This window comes from Orcinus orca, chromosome 2, assembly GCF_937001465.1.
Source record: "Orcinus orca chromosome 2, mOrcOrc1.1, whole genome shotgun sequence".
NCBI lineage: Eukaryota > Metazoa > Chordata > Mammalia > Artiodactyla > Delphinidae > Orcinus > Orcinus orca.
The window spans coordinates 102,038,663-102,053,928 of record NC_064560.1 but is presented as its reverse complement, the minus strand read 5'-3'; the positions used below and the strand labels follow the sequence as shown (position 1 = coordinate 102,053,928).

Below are 15,266 nucleotides of genomic sequence, written 5' to 3'. Positions count from 1 at the left end.
GAATACTAGCTTCTTTTAAAGTTACATTAATATTAGTAAAAGAAATTTTTGACCATGATTAAAATTGTGAGTTTTAAATGACTTATTTAAAATAAAATGTAACAAAAAGTGGAAAAAATCTAGCAAAAAGAGATGATGTGGTAAAAATTTAAAGTGCCATATGTAAAGAAATTGGCAAGAGGCAATTCAGTTGGTCAGGCCTAAGCTTCAGATTTTGGGATATGGACAGATTCAAAAGAATTATGCAACCATCTTTTGGCACCAAATTCCTCAAACATATTGTTGATAGTAATTGCCTTCCACTCATTCCCTTATAACATGGCTTCTAATTCTTCTACTTTACTATAAATATCCTTCCTGAGGCCAGTGGCTTCTTTCTTGCCAAATCCAGAGATCTTTTCCCCGTCTGCTTATTGCTCAGTCTTTCCACTGTATTTTAGATGGGTAACTTCATATGTGTTTCATTTTATTTTTAGCATTATAAATATTACAGAAGTAATATGTGCTCTTTTTAGTAAATTAGAACATACAGATTTAAAAAAATCATATGTGATAACAAAGGCTGACATTTTAGTGGAATCTTTCCTCGCTTTTAAATATGTTTATATACTTTGCACATTTGTATCCTGAGTTAGGTCACTTGGGGTCAGAGGTAGGAATCATTCTTACATTAATACTCAGATGTGGCTGGCTTTTGCTCCACCTGCTTAAAGAGGACATTACACACTTTTGCAGTGTCCTTCAGTTATTACTAGGAGTCCCTAGAGGTGTCTGTCCTGTAGTTACAAGCAAATCTTACCTTAAAGGTACTGCTACTGCTCTGTGAGATATCCACTTCTCTCCCATTGGGCATTGTAAACTCTGCTGAACACCAGCATTGGCTTTTTAGAGTCCTTGAATTGGCAAAGCAGGACTTATGTCCAAAAGTAAAAAGATGGGGAAAAGATAGACCAGGAAAATGACCAATGAAAAGAATGCCAAGTTAGTTATTTTTATAGCATATAAAATTGACCAACTAAAAAGCATTATTGGAGATAGACAGATTATTACATAATAATAAAAGGTTAATTTCACCAGGATTTAAACATTCTTTGCTTCTACCACATTTCAGTTCTAACATGTCCTTTTTTTTCTTCACATTTTAATATATCTGAAGTCAGAAGGCATCTTATAGTTACAGTGAGATAAGTGGCAGAAACAGTGTGATCATCACTGCTTGAATATTCACTCCAAAACTTGCAAAATGGAGTCAGAAGCATGGAAGAAAATCTGGAGAAAATAGTAGTGCACTCAATAAAAGTTGCACAGCTAGACTTGATGATACAGAAGAAAGTATTATATGGAGAAGGATGGATATCCTTGAGTCAGTTGAAAAGCGATTCAAACAAGTCAGACTGAGTATAGGAATTTTTAGGAATGTCTTAACCAATCTGTTTTTCTCCAGCTTTATTGAGGAATAACTTAGACACAGTAAAGTTCACCCATTTTAAGTGTATAGCTTAATGAGCTTTGACACTTATATGCACTCAGGTATCCACCACCACAATCAAGGTATAGAACGTTTCCAACAACTAAAAATTCCTCGTGGCCCTTTTCAGTCAAGGCCTTCCTCCCTCCTCCAGTTCCAGGTGACCATCGATCTGCTTTCAGTCACTATGGTTTGCCTTTTCCAGAATTTAGTATTAGTGGAATCGTATAGTATATGGCCTTTTGTCTTTGATATATGTTTTCATTTGTCTTGGGTAATTACAAACTAAATTGCTGTGTATGGTAACCATATATCTAACTTTATAAAACACTGCCAAATTGTTTTTTATATGGTATGGAGTGTGGATCAAGGTTAACTTTTTCTCATGGATTTATAATTGTTCTAGCAATATTTGTTTAAAAGCCTATTCTCTGGCTCCATTGAATGCCTTTGCACCTTTATTAAAATGTGTGGGTCTACTTCTAGACCCTCTTCTCTTCCATTGACCCACATGTCTACATTTTTTGTCAGTACTACACTGTCTTCATTACTGTACTTTTAAAATTAGGTATTGTGAGTCCTCCAACATTGCTCTTCTTTCTCAAAATTGTTTTATCTAGCCTAGTTCCTTTGTCATTCCACATAAATTTTAGAATCAGCTTGTTGATTTCCACAAAAATCTTGCTGGGATGTTGAATGGAGGGAGCTGACATCTTCACAATATTGAGTCTCCTAAACCAGGAACATGGAATATCTTTCCATTTATTTGCTCTTCTTTGAAATCTTTCATCAATGCTTTGCAGGTTTCAGCGTATAGATTTTGCAGATATTTTGGTCGATTTTTACCTAAGTGCTTCATGTTCTTTTGGTTCTATTGTAAATAGTGCTGCATTTTAAAATTTAACTTCCAGCTGTTCATTGCTAGTATATAGAATTACAATTAGTTTTTGTATATTGACCTTGTATCTTACAACTTTGCCAAACTCAGTAAGTAGCTCCACAGATTTTCGGGGGTAGATTTTTCAGAATTTTCGAAATAGACAATCATGTCATTTGTGAATAGAAACAGTTTTACTTCCTCTTTTCCAAGATTGCTTGATTGATTAACTTACCTTATTGCACAGGATAGAACCATCATTCATAATGTCCAGTATGATTATGAATAGGAGTAGTGAGAGTAGAAATTCCTGTTTTGTTCCTCATATGAGGGAACAGCATTTGCTTTTTTATCATTAAATATGAAGTTAGATATAGTTTTTTTTGAGATGCTTTTTATCAGGGTGAAGAGGTTTCCTTCTACTCCCAGTTTGATGAGAATACAATTTTTAGTCTTACTTTTTTCTTTAAAAAACACCACATGGTAGGCATTATTATTGATAGGAATTTTAGAGAAATTATTTATTTAGACCTACATGCACATTTACCATTTTATTTGATTACCATTCTTCTGGCCTCTCAAAATGTTCCTCTGGTATCATTTTCTTTCTTCCTGAATTACATCATTTTGAAGTTCCTTTAGTATGAGTATGTGGGTGGTAACTCTCTTAGGTTTTATTTATCTGAAGATATCTTTATTTCTCCCTCTCTCTTGCAATATAATATTAGAGACTGAGTACACAGATCTAGACTGAAATTATTTTCTTTGATCACTTTGAGGGTATAATAAAACCCCCTCATAATAAGATTCATGAAGATGAAAAATTTCAATTGTGTAAAAAGAAGGGTGGGCTTATTGTGAAAATTAAAGGAATGAGTCATCTGAGTCTGTCTAGCTGATTGGCTAGAAGTTCTAGTGGTCTGGCTCTATAATTAAAATCTTTGCTCATCCTGGTTGTGGTTTAGCACCACTTGGTGGTGGCTGTCTGCTTCAAAATAAACATCAGTGGTGCCAATTCTGGATCCTGTCTCACTGGCTGGAACTTCCAGGTCAGTGGCAGCATTAATAGTAACCTCCTGTTTAGCTGGGGCCCATTTAGTCAGTCTAATCAAAGGAGATTTAGCTAGAAGAATAATGGCAATAAAGGGCCCCTGCCTCCCTGTTTCCTGGGATAGTGTGCTTACTTTTTTCTCACCCAGCCTTACCCTTTCCTCCATATCCTGTACCCCACCCACATTCCTATCCCAGAAGATAAAAGTTTATCCCAACCAATTTGGGGCTAGGCAAAAGGCAGCCAATCATTAATGATTAATTGGTGATTAATCACCAATCATATTTGACCCAAATTCTCATTTATAATGGGGCTTATTATCCTAGGATTTCAGTCATTATTTTAGTGTCTTCTAGCTTCCAGTACTGCTATTAAAACATCTGCTTTCAGTCTAATTGCTTCTTTCTAGGTTGTCTGTCTTTTTTCTCTTTGGCTGCTTTAAAGATCTTTTCTTTTTCTTTGGTGTTTTGGATTTTATGACAGGCAAATAGATTTTAAAATTTATCCTCTTTGTGACACTCTGTGCTTCTTGAATCTGTGCATTCATTTCTTTCCTAAATCCTAGAAGATTCTAAGTAATTAACTTTTGTAATATTGCTTCTCAATTCTGAAAATCTGTCCTTGGAATCTGCTTATTTATATGTCAGACCTTCTCAGTCTAACTTCTGCAATTGTTTAACATTTCTTTTGTATTTCCCATGTCCTTATCATTCACTGTTCATTCTGGATAATTTTCTTAGATATTTTATGCTTTGCAAATCATCTGTGTCTAATCTGCAATTCAACCCATCCACTGAGTGTTTTCATTTCAACAAATGTGTATTTGATGTCTGAAAGCTTAATTTGAATATTTGTCACATTTGCTTGGTCATTCCTGATAGTCTCTTGTTGCTTGCTCATCATTATGATTCTATCCCTTATTTGTTTAAATATTTTCTAAATAGATATTCTACATTTCACAGCTGATACAATTTTAATATCTCTCTTGGGAGTTCTAAATATTTATTATTTCTTCCCATTTTTCACTAATGGTGATTTGTTTCCTTTATGTTTGGTGGGTTTTTTGTTTTGTTTTGTTTTTTGCGGTACGCGGGCCTCTCACTGTTGTGGCCTCTCCCGCTGCGGAGCACAGGCTGTGGACTCGCAGGCTCAGCGGCCATGGCTCACGAGCCCAGCCGCTCCGCGGCACGTGGGGTCCTCCTGGATCGGGGCACGAACCCGTGTTCCCTGCATCGGCAGGCGGACTCTCAACCACTGCGCCACCAGGGAAGCCCTGCTTGGTGGTTTTTGATGGTGAACTCACATTTTCTTGATCTTAATCCCGGAATCTGGTGGGCTTAATTAGAGATCTTTTTCTCTGAAGAGGATTTGTGTTTGATTCTGCTGGTAGCCTGGGGGCACTACCAGTCTGGAACTATTTTAGCCTTTTTCATTTCGTTTAGTAGCTTAGAGCAAGGGTCTCAAGTTCAGCTCCTTCATATTACTGTTAACTTAAACACAGACTGAGCACAGTTCTTTTATGGGCATTTTCTCAGATTAGTTCTTTATTTTTAATTGCCTATTCACAGAATCAGTTTTGTTTATTTGAGGGAGCAAAGAGCTGGAGGGGGAGATGTCAGCAGGATACATAGAAATTTTCTCTGCGTCCTTCAAGTTTTCAGCAATGCATATATATTTGTCCATTTGATGGTTTGTTTTAATAGAATCTGGTTGATTTGCAGTGCAAGGATGCCCCAGATGATTTAGCTTACAATTCTTTTGGAGAAGTCTCTTTCAGCTTATTTTTTTAAAAAAAATAGACTTTATTTTTTAGAACAGAAGTAGATTTACAGAAAAATTGAGAATACAGAGTTCCCATATATCCTGCACCCAATTTCCCTTATTATTAACATCTTACATTAGTATAGTACCTTTGTTAGAATTAATGAACCATTATTGATACACTGTCATTAACTAAGTCCATAGTTTATTCATATTTCTTTGGTTTTTAAACCTAATGTCTTTTTCCGCTCCTGGATTCGGTCCAGGATACGACTTTACATTAACTTGTCGTGTTTCCTTAGGCTCTTCTTGGTTGTGACAGTTTCTCAAACTTTCCTTGCCTTGCCTGACCTTGATAGTTTTCAGGAGTACTGATCAGGTATTTTGTAGGCTGCCCCTCTATTGGAAATTTTTTACTGTAGAAAAATATACATAACATAAAATTTACCATTGTAACTATTTTTAAGTTTACAATCTGGTGGCATTAAATATATTCATAACATTGTTCCGTGATCACAATCGTCCATTTCCAGAACTTTTTGATCATCCCAAACAGAAACTCTGTACCCAATAAAAAAATAACACATCAGTCCCCTCTCTCCCCATCTCCTGGTAACCTCTATTCTATTTTCTGTCTCTGAATTTGTCTACTCTAGATACCTCATATAAGTAGAATCATACAATATTTGTTCTTTTGTGTCTGGCTTATTTCACTTAGCATGTTTTCAAGTTTCATCCATCTTACAATGTGTATCCAAATTTCATTGTATGTATATACTACATTTTGTTTTATCAATCTTGCTTGTAAGTTCCAGAAGATTTTTGTTGATTCCTTGGGATTTCTCCATAGACACTCATGTCATCTGCACACGAAGGTATTTTATTTCTTCATTTCCAACCTGTATACCTTTTATTTCCTTTTCTTGCCTTATTATTAGCTAGGACTTTAGGTGTGAGAGTAAATAAGAGTGATGAGAGAGGATATCCTTGTCTTGTTCCTGATCTTTGGAGGAAAGCATTCAGTTTCTCACTATTAACTATGATGCTGGGTGTAGGTATTTTGTAGATGCTCTTTATCAAGTTGAGGAAGTTCCCCTCTATTGCTAGTTTGCTGAGAATTTTTACCAGGAATGTTGTTGGATTATCTCAAAAGCTTTTGCTGCATCAATTTGTATGCTTGTATGATTTTTCTTCTTTATCCTCTTTATGTACTAAATTATACTGAGTGATTTTAGAATGTTGAATTGTCCTTATTCACCTAGAATAAATCCCACTTGGTTGTGTTGTATAATTCTTTTTGTACATTATTGGATTCAATCTGCTAATATTTGTTAAAGACTTTTACATCTATGTTCATGAGAGATATCAGTCCATAGTTTTTCTTCTTATAATGTCCTTAACTGCTTTTGGTATTAGGGTAATGCTGGACTCATAGAATAAGTTAGGAAATGTTCCCTTTATTTCCATTTTTTAGAAGAGATTGTGGAGAATTGGTATCATTTCATCCTTGAATGTTAGTTGAATTCATCAGTGAAACCATCTGGGCCTGGTGCTTTCTTTCCTGGAAAGTTATTGATTCAGTCCTTGATACTCAGATTATCTATTTCTCCTTGAGTGAATTTTGATAGTTTGCATCTTTCAAGGAATTGGCTCATTTCATCTAATTTATCAAATTTCTGGGTATACAGTTGCTGATAGTATTCCTTTATTTTCCTTTTAGTGTTCATGGGATAATTAAAGATGATCCCTATTCCATTTCTGATAATGGTATTGTATTGTTTATTTAAACATTTTTCTGTATATTATTATTTTATTTATTTATTTTTTTTGCGGTACGCAGGCCTCTCGCTGTTGTGGCCTCTCCCGTTGCAGAGCACAGGCTCTGGACGCGCAGGCTGAGCAGCCATGGCTCACGGGCCCAGCCGCTCCATGACATGTGGGATCTTCCCAGACAGGGGCACAAACCCATGTCCCCTGCATCGGCAGGCGGACTCTCAACCACTGCACCACCAGGGAAGCCCTCTGTATATTATTATGTTTTTACATCTTAAAAAAGGTTTCTGGCTGGGGAGGGACTCCTTGGCATAGCCAATTCTTGGAGATAGCAAAGGGCTCAGCCAGGTGTGTACCTTAAATATACCAACTGACTAATGCAGAGTCATACCTCCTCTATCTTGCCTGTACACCTCAGGAGGCAATATTCCTCTGTTTTAATCATCCCAGGGCCAGATACCAAGCAAGTAGGAACAGACCCTAAAGCTTAAGGGCTGCTGAAATGATTCAAACTAGCCAATCCTAAACTGTTCACTCTGCCTTGCTTTTTCTATAGAGTAGTCTAGGTTTTCCCTTCACTCATGTTTTCTGCCTCCTAACTACTCTGAGGCTTTTCCATATATCTCTGCATGCCATGCTGTGCCTCCCAATTCTAGGACCTATGAGTATAATGAACTTTGTTTTCATGAGCCTCTTCTATACCTTCTCTTGTGGTTGCACCTGACTGACCTGACTGACCATCACATAAAAGAACAGAACAGGTAATTTTGTGCCTTTCCTTTTTTTCTTGGTTAGTGTGGCTAGAGGTTTATTGATTTTATTGATCCTTTCAAAGAACCAGATTTTGGTTTCTGTGATTTTCTCTGTTGTTGTCCTGTTTTCAAATTCCATTGATTTGTTCTAATTTTTATTATTTCTTTTCTTTTGCTCTCCTTAAGCTTAAATTGCTCTTCTTTCTCTCATTGCCCAAGGTGGAACCTTAGATTGTTGATTTTAGATTTACCTTCTTTTCTAATATATACATTTAATGCTAAAATTCTAAGTGATGCTTTCATTGTATCCTACAGGTTTTGATAAATTGTATTTTCATTTTCATTGAGTTCAAAATACTTTTAAATTTCTCTTTAGACTTCTTTGACCCATGTATTATTTTTAAATGTGTATTTAATCTCCAAATATTTTGGGATTCTACAGCTATTTTTCTGTTATTTATTTCTAGTTTAATTCCATCATGGCCTCAGAGAAGATAGTTTATATAATTTCTGTTACAGGTTGAATTGTGGTCCCCCAAAAGACATGCTGAAGTCCTAACCCATCACATACACACACACCCCTTAACATGTGAATATGACCTTATTTGGAAATTGGGTCTTTAAAGATGTAATCAATTTAGCATGAAGTCATTAGGGTGGGTCCTAATCCAGTATGACTGGAAGAAATGCGATGTGAAGACAAACACACATAGGGAGAATGCTGTGTGATTACAAAGGCAGAGAGTGGAATGATGCAGCTACAAGCCAAGGAATGCCAAGGAGTGACAGCCACCACCAGAAGCTAGGAAGATGCAAGGAAGGATTCTCCCCTACAGGTTTCAAAGGGGGCATGGCCCTGCCAACACCCTGATTTTGGACTTCCAGTCTCCAGACTGTGAAACAATAAATTTCTTTTGTTTTAAGCCACCCAGTTTGTGGTACTTTCTTATAGCAATTCTAGGGAACGAACATGATTTCTATACTTTTAAATTTATTAATGTGCATTTCGTGGCCCGGATAGTCTCTCTTGGTAAATGTTCTATGTGACCTTGAGAAGGATGTGTATTCTGCTATTGTTGGATGGAGTATTCTCTAAATGTCAATTAGATCAGATTGATAATGCTGTTTAGGGCAATTATATCCTTACTGATTTTCTGCCTGCCTGAACTATCAACTACTGAAAATGGGGTGTTGATGTTTCCCAATGTATTTGTGCATTTTTCTACCTCTCTTTGCACTCCTATTAGATTTTGCCTCGTGCATTTTGACACTCAACTTTTTGGTTCATACACATTAAGGACCGTTATATCTCCTTGGAGAGTTGACCTCTTTATCATTATGTAGTGCTCCTCCTTATCCCTGACAGTTTTTCTGGTTCTGAAATCACTTTGTTTGAAATTAATGTAGCTACTCCAGCTTTCTTTTGATTAGTGTTAGTAAGGCATAACTTTTCCCATCTTTTGACTTTTTAATTTTAATAATTTATTTTTAATGTTTTAACAACTTGAGTGATGTATTTCACATACCCACCATTCACCCATATAAAGTGTACTATTAATTGGTTTTAGTATAGTCACAGAGTTGTGCAAGCATCAGCACAATCAATTTTAGAACATTTTTATTACCCCTCCCCCACCAAAAAGATCTTGCAACCCTTTAGTCAACCCCCCATCATCTGCCAGGGCTAGGCAACCACTGAACTACTTTCTGTCTCTATAGATTTGCCTATTCTGGACATTTCATATAATATGTGGTCCTATTAGAATGGAATCATATGATATGTTTTTTTGTGAATTGCTTCTTTCATATAGCATATTTTCAAGGTTCATCCATATTGTGGTATGCATCAGTACTTCATTCCTTTCTGGTGCTGAATAATATTCCGTTGTACCAATATACTACTTTTTATTTACCTATTAATCAGTTTATTATCATTTGAGTCATTTCCACTTTTTGTCTTTTCTGCAGTAAACATTTGTGTACAACTTTTTGTGAGGGTATATGTTTTCATTTCTCTTGGGTATATAGCTAGGAGTGGGTTGCTGGATCATGTGGTAACTTTATGTGTGAACTTTTGAGAAACTGCCAGACTGTTTTCCACAGTGGCTGCACAATTTTGTATTCCTACCAACAGTGTTTGAAGATTTGAATTTCTCCACATTTTCTCCAACAATTGTTATTGTCCATCTTTTTTTATTATAGTTATCTTAGCTGGTGTGAAGTGCTATCTCATTATGGTTTGAATTGCACTTCCCTGAAGACTAATGATTTTGAACACCTTTTCATGTCCTTTTTGGCTATATCTTCTTTGAAGGAATGCCTATGCAGGATACTTGCCCTTTTAAAAATAGCTCTTTTATATATTCTAGACAGGTCTCTTATTAAATAAAAGATTTGCAAAATTTACGTCCCTTTCTGTGGTTTGTCTTTTCACTTTATTTATGGTATCCTTTAAAATGAAATGTTTTTAATTTTGATGATGTCTAGTTTATTGATTTTTCTTTCTTTGCTTGTGTTTCTGGTGTCATTTCTAAGAAATCATCACCTAATTCATGAATATTTATACCTGTTTTCTTTAAAGAGCTTTATGGTTTTAGCTCTTGAGGTTAGGCCTTTGATCCATGCTGAGTTGATTTTTGTACGTGGTGTGAGATAAGGGTCCAACTTCATTCGTTTACATGTTGACATCCACTTAACCCAGTACCACTTGTTGAAAAGACTATTCTTTTCCCCATTGAATGGTCTTGCTACCTTCGTTGAAGATCAGTTGACCTTAAATGTGAAGTTTATTTCCTGGATTCCCAAGTTAATTCCAAAAAAAACTGGAATTTTTGACTGCTTACTGTGTTCCAGGCACAATCCTAAGCACAAATGCACTTATCCCTCATAGTAACTCTGTGAGATGGGCACTATTCTTACCCCCACTTCACGGATGAAGTAGCGGAGATAATGATTTGCCCAAGCTAATAAGTGGCAGACCCAGGACATGAATTTAGACGACTGCCTTGAGAGCCTGAGCTTTTAACCATGCGATAAATAAATGTGCTAAGTCAGAACTTGGAATCCCACTAAATAGTTCATTTTAAACAAAACAGCTGGAGGTCAAATTGGCCACTTAGTTTGGAAAAACCACAACAAGAGGAGGAGCTTTACTAGCTTGCTTCCTACTGAGTATTAGAAATGGACCTGTCTTCCTTGGTTGAAAGCCCTCCATTGCCAACTTAAGAATTTATAAATCAACGCACTACTTCGGCTTCTTCTCTTCTTGCAGCAGGACAGACGTTAGCCTTACCGGCGAGGAGCGGAAAGGCCACAGGACCCACTCCCCAGTTCTCAGCCCCGCCGCAGCCTCGCGCTATTTTCTGCCAACAGTAGGGGCGTGGACAGAATCGCCCCCCGGGTTGGAGGCCGCCCGTGTTGTCGTAACTCTCGCGGGAAGTTGCGTCGTTGCCTCGGTAACGGCGTCGCGGCCGTGAAAGATGGCGGGGCGAAGTTTTAAGGTTAGTTCAACTCTACACTGCTGGGTAGCAGCTAGGTTTCGGGCGGTCCTGCGGAGACCGGAATTCATTTAACTTTGGGTCTGAAAGTGTCTCTTTTACAGAGACGGGGCGTTTCAGGGACTCCGCTTCCACCACGCGTTCAGCAGCCTGCCACACCTCGTCGGGACCTCCTCGCCAAGGAGGAAGAATATAAGTAAGAAATTTGGCGGTTCAGCTTTTCCTTTTTTCTTTCACTTAAATGAGGCTGCTTACAAATACTTTTCCTGGTGACTGACTGGATCTTTGGGACCATTCACTGTCCAGCAGTTTATCATCCCGTTCGCTTGCCCTTCTTTTTAACTTGAGCTGCGGCCTCGTAGCTGTTGAAAGTGGGCGAAAATTTAACCCAAGTGAGTAAACCTGTTCGTCAGCGAGATGATACCGCTAGTAGTTTGGATAGCAGGAATTGCCACGAATAGTTCAGTTTCTAGTTAAAGGAATTCCACTTAATTTCAAGTTCCTAGAGTTTACGTATGTAAATTTCTTTTAGGTTTGGTTTCTAAACTGAAAGCAGGTTTCTCAGGGCATTTGGAACTACCGTTCTCATCCACATTTGGTGGTGTTGGGAGGATTTCTCTTCCTTATCTGCTGTCAGTGTAATTAGAGCTATCCTGACAACACGTGCTTTCATTCTTGGACCACTCCACTCTTCATCCCCCGGTTTTCATGCAGATGTCAGAGTAATCTTTTAATTTGATCTTGTCACTCCCTTGTCTAAAACTTTGCAGTGGTTTCCAGTTTCACTTCAAAAGCTCTGTCACACCTGGCTCCTACCTCTTGTATGATCTTGACCTCTCTCCTTTTTGCCTACCAGAGTGGCCTTTCTTGACTATGATAAGTAGGCTCCCCATTACTCTTTTTTAATTGTGTGATTAAATTTTCGTTGCAATTAGCATAACTTGTTACAGTAAATTCATTTGTTAGTTTACATTTTGTCTGTTTCCTCCACTGGACTGTTAGTTCCACAAGGTCAGAAACCATGTCTTTTATTTGCCCTCGTATATACCCTTACCAAAAAAATTATATTTTAAAAATTCACCCTTTTAATTTAAAGTAATTTAATTTAAAACTTGGGAAACATTCTGGCAGTTCCTCAAATGGTTTAACATAGAGTTACCAAATGATCTGTACTTAAAATTAAAGCATGTTTAGAGTTAAAACTGAAGTGTCCTTTCTTTAGATAAACTACACATGTGTCAACTTGCATGTAGAAACATAATGATCTTCCACTGCTTGATGAAATGGGCCTGTTATTCAAGTATGAATGTACTTAATCAGTGGATCTGTTGTTCATATACAGCTCTGAATCAGCTGTTTTCAACCCAAAACATTTGTTTTCTTTACCATGCACCAGACAGCACTAAATACATGCACTGATTAGGTTAATTCATTTGGTTATTTAAAGATCTATTTGCATCTGGCCCTTCATTAAGGATATGCTCCTGATCAAAGTCAGGCATCTGTAGTAACTATTCTATTTTAGCAAAAGTTTTGTGGTAAAGGCTCTCACTTGTTACTTGTTATGTTATATGCACTCCGAGGTGTGCAAATCTGAGGCGTTTGAACAGAGTAGCTCCCAGGCACTGCTTGAAATTTGTGATCACTCAGCACTATGCGTAAGGGTGAAATGTCTGGCCATCCTTATAGGCAAGACTATGAGTTCATAACAGAGTATTTTGCCACATGTTGTCTTGGTGGTAAGCATATGGAGATGTTTTAATCAACTGAACACAGCACTTTCCAGGGATCCCAATGCAGAATCTTTTACAATCAGCTCCTGTCAAATAGTTGGAGGAAATAATCACTATATGAGACAGTAAACCAAGGAATATGCTGATCACTCAAGTCAATAGATATTCCAAGTCTTGTGCGTATATCATAAAACTAGAGAGCTAAACAATAAGATTACGTGACATCTGGTTTAATTGATCTTGATAACCGGAAGGGCAAGCCTTCCCCCAAACTTCTTGCCCATAAATGCCAATTACATTGGATTTATAGATTAATTTTCAGAGAACTGACATCTTTATGCTGTTGAATCTGCCCTTCTACGAATGTGATATATCTCTATTTACATGTGGGTGATTTGGGTATTCATTAATAATATTGTATCATATTACTACATAAGAGTCTTGCACGTACAATTTTTTCAAGGTACCTTATAGTTTTTTCTTGCTATAATGAATGGCTCTTTTTCTACTACATTTTCTAATTGGTTATAAGTATAGAAACATTACTGATTTTTGTATGTTGATCCTAGACCTATATTTATATAGATTGTCAGCTCTGCTGAACTCTCTTATTCTGCAGAGTCCGTTGAGTTTTTTATAAAGACAGTTATATCATATGCAAATTGTGATAGTTTTGTCCCTTTACAATTTCTACATTCTTTTTCTTGATCTGGTTAGAACTTCCAGTGCAATATGAAATAGAAAAAGTAATGGTAAGCATTTTTATCTTAGTTATGATTTTCAGGAGCCCACTTTTAATAATTTATCACTACATTTGAGGTTTGCTGTAGCGTTTTGGTATTTTTTTTAAATCAGGCTTAAGGACGCCGTTTCCCTTAATTATTTTTTCATCAAGGATAGCTGATATGCAGTATTATACCCTTAATTTGTATTTTGAATGAGTGTTAAATTTTAACAAAGCTTTTTCCCCCCAAATTTATTTAGGCAATGAAATTTTTTTCACCCCCTCGTTTAATGTTTTAACATACTAAACTACAAAGGCAGATTTCTTGTTTTCTTTTAAAGTCCGCTGGATTAGATTGCTTTAATTTTATGGAGGTTTTTTTTCCGCTATAAACAGAAATGAAATTGGTCTTGCACTTTTTTCTAGTTCTTTGCCTTTCTGATTTTGATGTGATTATTATCCTAGCCACATAAAATAAGCTGAATAGTTTTCCTTTTTTGTTTTAGTCTGTTCTTGGAAGCTTCTTGTAATCAGAGATCATCTGCCCTTTGATTAAAATTGTGAAACTGAGTCTAGTGTGGGTTTTTTTTTTTGCCTGTGAATGCAGTTTCTTTAATAATTTTTGCTTCCAGAATAAATTTTGGTTATTTTCTAGTTTTCTGAAAAAGTGTCCACTTCATGTATGTTTTAAAATGTATTAACATACATTTATTCTAATTATTCTCTTATGTTTTAAGTTTTGACTGTATCTGTAACCTTATGCACACCTTCTTTTGGGGACTTTTCTGTCAGTCTTGCTGGAAGGTGTATATGTTTATTTGGTCTTTTCACAGAATTAACATTTGGTTTTATTGCTAATCTATGTGATTAAAATTTTTTTTTGATTAGTCTTACCTCTATTATTTCTCTCTCTTCTAATGGTGGATTTATTTCTTCTTTTTTTTTAGTTTCTTTTTTTAGTTTAGTTTTTCTTATTTTTTAATACATACATTTAATTTCTGTATATTTCTCTCCAACCACAGCTTATCGGTATTTCAGTATCTGTTTTGATATATATATTTCTTTTGTGGTTATTTAGTTTTAAATATTTTATGATTTTTCATAGTGATTATTTTAGGAGTGTGTTTTTGTAGTTCCCAAGCATCCGTTTGTTTGCTTGTTTGTTTTATTTTTCTTATTTTATAATTTATTTTTAATTGTACTATGGTCAGAGAATGTATGTAATATTGATTTTCAAAAATGTTTTGAAACTTAGTTGTGACCAGGTACGTGTTGAATTTTTGTAAATATTCTGTGTGTTCTTTGATAGAAAGTGTATTCACTATTTGTTGACTCATATCTTAGATCAAGCTAGTTAATATTGCTGTCCATAACATCAGTATCATCACCATTTTTTTTTCTAGTACCTGTATTGGTTTCTGTTAGAGATGTACTGAAATTGGCTCTAATTATGATTTAAAAATTTCTCCTTATAATTGTGTCCAGTTTTGTTTGGGGGCTATATTGTTTGATTTATTTAAATCCTCTTGATGAATAATTCCTTTCATTATTATGTAGTGTCTGTTATATCTTTTCTCATTCCTTTATTCTCAAACTTTTTACGTCATTTAGCTTTATTAAGAGCATTTCT

At 36.0% G+C, this 15,266-nt stretch overlaps 1 protein-coding gene across 10 annotated transcripts in view; it reads left to right on the top strand.

Annotated features, from left to right (window-relative positions):
• Window positions 1-15,266, top strand: part of TEX9 (testis expressed 9) — a 216,545-nt gene that overhangs the window by 123,850 nt on the left and 77,429 nt on the right. For 2 of the 10 annotated variants that reach the window (XM_049706009.1, XM_049706013.1), the window contains exon 2: window positions 11,284-11,375. The exons of 6 other annotated variants lie outside the window; for them this stretch is intronic. In XM_049706009.1, coding sequence (XP_049561966.1) covers window positions 11,284-11,375 — 92 coding nt within the window. Of the gene's footprint in view, window positions 1-11,125; window positions 11,183-11,202; window positions 11,376-15,266 lie in introns of those variants that run through there. 2 more of the 10 variants (XM_033436975.2, XM_049706015.1) reach the window with 2 other exon arrangements.